This window comes from Merops nubicus, unplaced genomic scaffold (genome assembly GCF_000691845.1).
Source record: "Merops nubicus isolate BGI_N331 unplaced genomic scaffold, ASM69184v1 scaffold29614, whole genome shotgun sequence".
Taxonomy (NCBI): domain Eukaryota; kingdom Metazoa; phylum Chordata; class Aves; order Coraciiformes; family Meropidae; genus Merops; species Merops nubicus.
The window spans coordinates 449-8567 of NW_008603989.1; the positions used below are offsets into that span (position 1 = coordinate 449).

The 8119-nt window shown below is 50.4% G+C and overlaps 1 protein-coding gene across 1 annotated transcript; it reads left to right on the forward strand.

Moving 5' to 3' along the window:
• Window positions 1-248: 248 nt before the first annotated feature.
• LOC103771576 (phosphatidate cytidylyltransferase 2) lies at window positions 249-7674 on the forward strand (the record flags this gene model as incomplete). Its single annotated transcript, XM_008938876.1, has 11 exons — window positions 249-345; window positions 743-840; window positions 1892-2031; window positions 2442-2500; window positions 3226-3308; window positions 4159-4246; window positions 4574-4642; window positions 5427-5579; window positions 5864-5983; window positions 6588-6691; window positions 7369-7674. Coding segments are annotated over 11 exons (1141 nt in total), but the record flags the coding sequence as incomplete, so codon positions are not given.
• Window positions 7675-8119: the final 445 nt, after the last annotated feature.

Sequence of the window (8119 nt, forward strand, 5' to 3'; positions counted from 1 at the left end):
AGGTCAGGCTGACAGGCCTGGAGTCCCCACATCCTCCTTCCAGCCCTTCCTGTAGATGTAGATGGGCATCACAGTGGCAAGCCTCCAGTCACCTGAGACCTCCCCTGTTAAACAGCACTGCTGAGACATGATGGAGAGAGGCCTGGCAAGCACAGAAATGCTGTCCTGCTTCCTTGTCCTGCTTCCTTGTCCTGCTTCCTTGCTTTGTTTCTGATTTCCTCTAACGTCTCTCCTTCTTTGTGGCCTAGATGGAAGAACTGGTGGGTAAGAGGCATCCTGACGCTGGCAATGATTACCTTCTTCTTCATCATCATCTACTTGGGACCCCTGGTCTTAATGACAATAGTAAGTGCTCCAGAGGGATGCCCTGACATTCACAGTGGGAGTGAGGAAGGTTGCTGGGGCTGTTGCTGGGGTGGGCAGCTCAGAACCTCACAGTTTTGATGTCCTTATTCAGCTTGCTGGGTTTCTCTCTCCATGGAGGAAACCTGGGAGGAATCTGTGCCCTCCTGCCTTGCTGGTCAGCTTTTGGCTGCAGTTGAGACTAATGTAAGGAGTTGCTAAAATCTCCTGCAGAGAGAAAAACAACATGGTCAGGTTCCACTGCTGGGTTAGGAGACTCCTGCCAGACTGATAGCAGCTGCTGAAGTATCTTTTACTCTGCATGTGAATGTTTTTATCTCCTTGAGGAAAGAGATGTTTAACCAACTGTACTACAGCTTCCCCATGTCTTGTTGTGCAGGTGATGTGTGTCCAGATCAAGTGTTTCCATGAGATTATCACTATTGGCTATAATGTGTACCACTCGTATGACCTGCCCTGGTTCAGGACACTCAGCTGGTGAGTGAGGGGGCTGAGCCCACCTCAGGCTGGGCTGGCCCAGTTCATCTGCCTGCCTCCAACCCAGAGACCCTGGGGCTGCTCTGTGTTCACCAGTGTCGTGTGTTAGCAGCTCTTGTAAAGGAAAAGCCATCACAAAGCTTGTTAGATCAGTATCCTAGAATCATGGAATCACAGAATCGTTTAGTTTGGAAGAGACCTTTAAGCTCCTCGAGTCCAACCCCCCCCAGCACTGCCAGGTCCCCACTGCCCCGTGTCCCTCACCCCACATCTCCAGGGCTTGGGAACCCCTCCAGGGGTGGGGACTCCACCACTGCCCTGGGCAGCCTGGCACAGCCCTGGGCAACCCTCCAGGGGGAGAAATTGTTCCTCAGGGACAACCTCAGCCTCCCCTGGGACAACTTGAGGCTGGTTCCTCTTGTCCTGTCACTTGTTCCTTGGGAGCAGAGCCCGACCCCCACCTGGCTCCAGCCTCCCCTTGAGAAAGCCCCTGCTGATAAAGTTTGTCCTGTTGTTGCTGAAGTGCAGAGATTTGAGTCTGTGCAAGGGGCAGCACCGAGAGGCATCACCACTGGGAGATGGACATGGCTGCTTGGGAGGGGTGGGAGCTTTCAGGTGGTTATGAAGCAGGCAGAACACTGGGACATGAGGCTGGTGCTGAGGCAGGGCAGGAGGAGGAGCAGAGCTTTTGGGAGGCACGGGGCGGGTGTTTGGGCTGCAGGAGCTGGCAGGGGCCTGGGGAGCAGTGCCACCTAAAGGCAGAGAGTCTGTGCATCAGAAGGCCGAGGCCAAAACCAAACCCACATGGTGTGATCCAGCCCAAAGTGGAGCTGAGTGGATGCAGTGGATGCATCCTAAAACTAGTGGATGCAGCCACTAGTTTAAATGAAGATGACATTTCTAAACTGGGGGAAATAAATTCAGGCTGTCACTTGAAGGGAGCCTGTCTGCAGTGTGCTGGACAGTGTAAAGACCTCAGGGATCACTCAATTTTGTGTTTCTCCAGAAGCCTTCTAGGGCTCATGCTCACGAGCCTCTGCATCTTTCACAGGTACTTCCTGCTCTGTGTGAACTACTTTTTCTACGGGGAGACTGTGACAGATTATTTCTTCACCTTGGTGCAGAGGGAGGAGCCCCTGCGGATCCTCAGCAAATACCACCGCTTCATTTCCTTTGCCCTCTACTTGACAGGTAGAGCCCACGTTTTCTGCTGGTGAACCTGGGCTGGGCTGGAGGGAGGAAATCTCCTTGAGCTACTTTTGTCCTGAGTATTGTGTCCAGTGCAGTATCCACAGCAAATTATCTCTTCTCTTCAGGGATGCTGTAACTTGGCTGCATTGTTGGAGCAGTGGTGGGAAAGCTCTTACCTGAGGCTTTACAGAAGGAATCTCTATAATCTGTATGGGGCAGCCAGGCTTGGGTGTTCTTCTGTCCAAGTGATACTTGTAGGCAACAGTAGTTTGTGACTTCCATGTTCCCACTCCACATTGCTGCTTTACTTGAGTTAAACCCTAAGGACCTGTGCAATGTCATGGTAAAAAAGCATTTGTTGCTGTGGGAGATCCATTCCCACCGTGGACTTTAACTCTGTCTCTCACCAGGTTTCTGCATGTTTGTCCTGAGCCTGGTGAAGAAGCACTATCGCCTCCAGTTCTACATGGTAAGTTCAGTGCAGGGCCTGGCTGCCCCCACCTGGAGGCAGGGGAAGGAGTGATGTAGAGTGCTTGAGGATGATGTACCAGTAGATGCTGCTGTGCTGGCTGTGTGTTGTAATGCTGCCTGGAAGAACAGTTATGTGAGCAGACTGTATTTTTAGGAAGCTGTCTCTGACCATATTTCCCTGCAAGCATTTATTCTCTTCTCACTGCACTTGTGGGTGCTATTAAGAAAGCTTCTGCAAGCTGAGAGGACTTCACAAGGCTACTTGACTCTCGTGCTGAGGGTAGATTGCCACCAGGTTAATTGGCAGTGTCCCCCTTTTCCCAAACACCAGTAAGGTTTGACTCTTGGCACAGCTAATTTTGCTTTCCAGCATATTCAGCACACAGGGACAGGTCTGGCTGCCTGTCAGCCTTCTCTTCTTATGTAGTCAGAAGGCTGGGGAAGATGTATGGGACTGGGGTGGGCTAAAGAGCATTTGGTCCAGTAGAAGTCTTCCTAATGAAGGTCACCTCTGGGCTTGAGCAGAAAATGCCCATAAATGACTGGAGGTGATTCCCTGCTCCGGGTGCCGCGTGGTGCTCGTTGGGGAGGAGCTGCATGCTGGAAACCCCCCGTGCATGAGCAGCTCTGGGGCTGAGGGGGAGCTCACAGCACCTGCTGGCTGCCCACGCTGCCTGGGGCAGGGCCAGGGCAGGCTGGACTGCATGCTGTCTTCTCTTCCAGTTTGGATGGACCCACGTGACGTTGCTAATTGTTGTTACCCAGTCCCACCTCATCATTCACAACCTGTTTGAAGGAATGATATGGTGAGTTGCTGTGCCTTCTGAGTTGCTTTGTTTCCTGCAGCCTGACACAACTGACCATGGTTTGGGTTAGAAGTGTTCTTATCAAAAAATGAATGGCCGAGGAGGAGTTGGTTCCTGTGAGGGACAAACCTGTGCAGACTGGGAAGGCAAAAGATTGAGTGATACCTCAGTGCCTGAGGACTTGCTTTGTGCTAGAGGAGCAGCACAGAGAGTTGTTGCAAAGAAGCACCTGAAAGCTGCTGTGGGGTGCAGGGACCTGCCAGGGTTGTCAGGCCTGTGTGGGTGCTTTCTCTTTGTGCTCACACCTGGCAGGATGAGGAAGTGCTGCTCAGCTCTTGGTCTGGGGCAGTGCTGTCCATGCCGTGTTGAAAGCAGCACTGTGGAAGGAAGGAGGTTGCAACCTGCCACTTTCCTCCAGCTGCTGTGCAGAGGGGAAGCCCCTTTGGTGGTCTTCCCAAAACCAGTAGGGCCAGGAAATAATTTTTTTAAGATTGCATGTTCCTCTGTGCATCATAACCAGTCCAGAGTGTTTTAGGAGCCACCTGCTTCCAGGTGAAATACAACCCATCCAGGGGGAAGGGAGGCGACTAACAGCATGCCATGTGTGACAAAAGATGTGCTTAAAAGAGGCCATCCTGGGTACACAACCTGCTTCTCAGTCCAGAGCCCTAGAGCCACCACCCAGACTTCCCTGGGAGCTTCAAGTGGCTCCACCTTGCATTGCCTTGGAGGGGCAGACGTTGGTGTGATGGCACTGCAGAGAGTCTTAGGAAGCAACTACTTGTTTAGTTAAGTCTGGGGGGGGTCTGATCTTGGCACTTTCCAATGGTTTGAGTCTTCCTCTGTCTAGGTTCATTGTCCCAATTTCCTGTGTGATCTGCAATGACATCATGGCATACATGTTTGGGTTCTTCTTCGGCCGCACTCCGCTCATCAAGGTGCGTAACACTTTGGTGGAGAACACCCACAGTTTGGCTTCTTTGGATCTTAGTCCTGTGTTCCCTCATCTCCAGTTCTGTGGCTTGTTGTGGGTCTGTAACAACCCTCCAAATTAAATTGCTGTGCCTCCCAGTCTTGGAGGCTGTAAAGTTAAATGAACCTCTTCAGACTGAGATGTTGTGTCAGCTTCTGACTCAACCTCTTTACTTGCTGGTCGTTGGCACCAGTTTGTGTTTGCCTCAGTGATTCACAGGAGAGAAAGGGCTGCAGAGGTGTGTGGAGATGTATGGTTTGGAATTACCCTCTTCTCTCTCTCTCTCTGGCAGCTCTCCCCAAAGAAGACCTGGGAGGGTTTTATTGGAGGATTTTTTGCCACTGTTTTGTTTGGATTGCTGGTAAGTAGCAGTTGTGGTACTTATGGTGTTGGTGTTTTCCTTCCACAGTGTTCTGTTTAAAAAAATGCAATCAAGCTTTAAGCTCTCCCAGCTCTTGCTAGAGACTTCACATCCTCATAGAATCCTAGAATCCTTTAGGTTGGAAGAGACCTTTAAGATCAAGTCCAACACTACTAAATCCTCTGCTAAAACAGAATCAGAATCTGTCAGGGTCAGAAGGGACCACAAGGATCCCCCAGTTCCTCACTGCCCAGGATCTGAGGTGCTCCACACTGTGTTCTGTGCTGTGTGCAGGTCCTGGAGATGGAGCAGAGTACCTGAGCAGGTTTTTAGTCCCTGTTAGCCCCTGTGACACATCCATTACAACAGTTTTCCTGGAGATGTTCTCTTTGCTGCTGTTGGATGAATGCTGTGCATCTTTTCAAGGGCCGCGTGGGGAATTCACGCTTGGAATATTCTGATGTTTTGATGGTGATGTCTGTGTCTTTGTTTCCATCCTCTCAGCTGAGTGGTGCAGCCTGTCTCAGCTGCCTCATACGGGGCTCTGATGGCTGCTGCCTGAACAGATGCACTTGCTAAATGAAAATGCTTACTCTGCTTTAGCCAATTACTGCTTCTCAGGGGAGTAATCTTCTTATGGGAGCTGGGAGCATGGGGAACATGGCTCCCTCCCTGCCCTGTCTCCTTGAGTGCCCTTTTCCCTTGAGACTGGCTCTGCCACATTGCTCAGGAAAATGTTAATCCTGATTTCTTGTGCTGTGTCTCTTTTTCTCTGTCCTTGAAGTTGTCCTACGTGATGTCCGGGTACCGGTGCTTCACCTGTCCCGTGGAGTTCAACAACGACACCAACAGCTTCACAGTGGACTGTGAGCCATCTGAGCTCTTCCAGCTCCAGGAGTACAACATCCCCTTGGTGCTGCAGTCTGTGGTGGGCTGGGTAGGACTCTCTCTATGTATTGGATCTTATTTATTCCAATAGGAATGCTAAAAAAAAGATCAGGGCTTTATTTTGATGCTTTTTGAAGGAACATGACAAGGGATCCAGAAAAAGGGAGGATTTAGTGGCCTGTGTGTTGGTTGAAGGCCCAAAGGAATTGTCTCAAGTCTGGTGGGACTTGAAAATGAACAGACCTAAGGCCTGGGGAGCAGAGAAAGAGGGGCGAGCAGTGGGCAGTGTCATTCTCACTGGAAATCCCTCTCTGACATGTTTTTCTTCTGCAGAAGACCGTCCGGATGTACCCCTTCCAAATCCACAGCATCGCTCTCTCTACCTTCGCCTCCCTCATCGGGCCGTTCGGAGGCTTCTTTGCCAGTGGGTTTAAGAGGGCCTTCAAAATCAAGGTGAGGATGGTGAAGGTCATTTACAGTTTAGAAAGGAAAGACTAAATGATTGGTGCCACTCTGACCAGTCCCTGTGCTCCAAGGCTGGGTGCTTTGGGAAGTCAGGGGGGGTTTGTTCAGTCTCAAATGAAATGCTGGAGCAGGATCTAGTTTTTTCAGACTGAATGGGGAGAGACCTTAAAACTTCAACTGTGATATCCTAAACCCCACTTTAGTGCAGAACTTGAGGTAGAGGAAGAAAGACCCAGTCAGGAAATTTTGCAATCTGAGGCTTCCCTTGATGTCTTGCAGGCTGGTTTTACATGCACACAGTCCACGGTCAGTTCAGATGCCTTGAAAGGCAAGATAGGGTTGCAGGAGATAAACTTTAGCTTTCCTTGACCTTTGAGTGGCAGATCTGAGTTAAACTTTGATGTCCCTCAGGCATTCTTCCTTCATAAAGGAGAAACCAGGGAGAGATTAAGCACAATGTCTTCCTAGGCTGACTCTTGCCTTCTGGGAAGAATTAGAGGAAGGGTCTGAGCATTGTGCACAGAGGTTCCTAAGTAAGTAGAGGTGACAGGCATTTGAAACTGCTAAATCCAGTCCCATCTGCTCTCCACAGGACTTTGCCAACACAATCCCAGGGCACGGAGGCATCATGGACCGCTTTGACTGCCAGTACCTGATGGCCACTTTTGTGAACGTGTACATTGCAAGCTTCATCAGGTATTTATTGCCTTGAGATGAGGTCTGGGGGCCTTGTCAAGCTCAAGTGTCATGCAGGCTTGTGATAAGACCCAGCTCTGACCCTGTGAGATTAACATCTAAAGATACAAGACAAAGAAAGTGAGGAAGTGGAGCCCTGAAGAGGGGAGGTGTCTTTCAGCAGGGTCACGCAGAGCTAGAGACACAACCCTCATTTCCCAGGGTCTGTTGTTCCAGTCCTTCTGAAACTCCTGCACGTCTCCTCTGCATTCCTGTGAATCTTGAGCAGGGCTTCCAGAGTCGAATGAGCAGAAAAATCTAATTTTGTAGCATTTACAAGTATTCTGTAGGCATAGGTAGAACAACCCCTGTAGATGCAAAAAAGATACAGTGAAGGAGTCGAGGAGCTCCTCTTCATGTGTCTGCTTTGATCTTTGAGGGGGAGCATCTGCTGGTAAGGGAAGATGCACAACAATCTTGAAACAGATTTGAGTTTGGGGGTTTGTTTTTTTTTTTTTGTTTCTCATTCACCATCCTGTGCCTTTTTAATCCACATCTCCAATAGCATAGAACTGCTGAAGGAATGGGCAGCGTGGCTCTTACTTTAAGCCTGTTCTTTTGATGAGAATGCATTTGGCTTCCCAGGTCACTGAGACTTAGCAGTGTAACTCACTGATAAGGATGCCTTTGTGTTTCAGGGGTCCTAACCCGAGCAAACTGATCCAGCAGTTCTTAACCTTGAGGCCAGACCAGCAGCTCCACATCTTCAACACGCTCAAAGCTCACCTGGTGGACAGGGGTATGCTGGGGGGTCTGGAGGACGCGTAGAGATCCGGGCGACTGGAACAGGACTGAGAACAGACAAGCCTCCCTGAGGAAATTCCTGGCTTGCCTGGTTTAAGACAGTAATAAGGCCTCATTTCACTGTAACTTTTCTTCCTCTCTTGGTAAATGTTTGCATTTGTGGGTTTTTTTAAATAATATATTTATATAGCTTTGGTTCAGATGAGCAAATTTTGGGTTTGTAGCTGAAAAGGAGTTAAGGCTTGGAAGGAAGCCAAAAGAAGGAGTTAAGGCTTGGAAGTTGGGTGAAGTTGGAGAGTGCAGCTGTCCTCGTGGTCTGTTCCTAACCTTCTATGCCCGTGGGCAGAGCTGAGTGTGGCTGGTGAGTGTGTTTATGCAGGGGGTGCCCAGAGCCTCGGCCCTGCAGCCGCCCGGGCGCGTGGAGGCAGCAGGAGGGGGCAGCCCAGCAGCTCCCCGGGCCACCAGCTCAGGCTGGGTCATGATGGCAACTCCAGGGACCTTCAGGAGCTGGGGATGCTGTGGTGGCTTTCCCTGAAAGCCCCATTGGCTCCTTGCAGAACGCAGGGTGAGCGCCAGGCTCTGGATTGGAAGAGGATCTTGTACTAATCCAGCCGTATTTCCCCTGCCCAGCCAGGCACAAGCCTC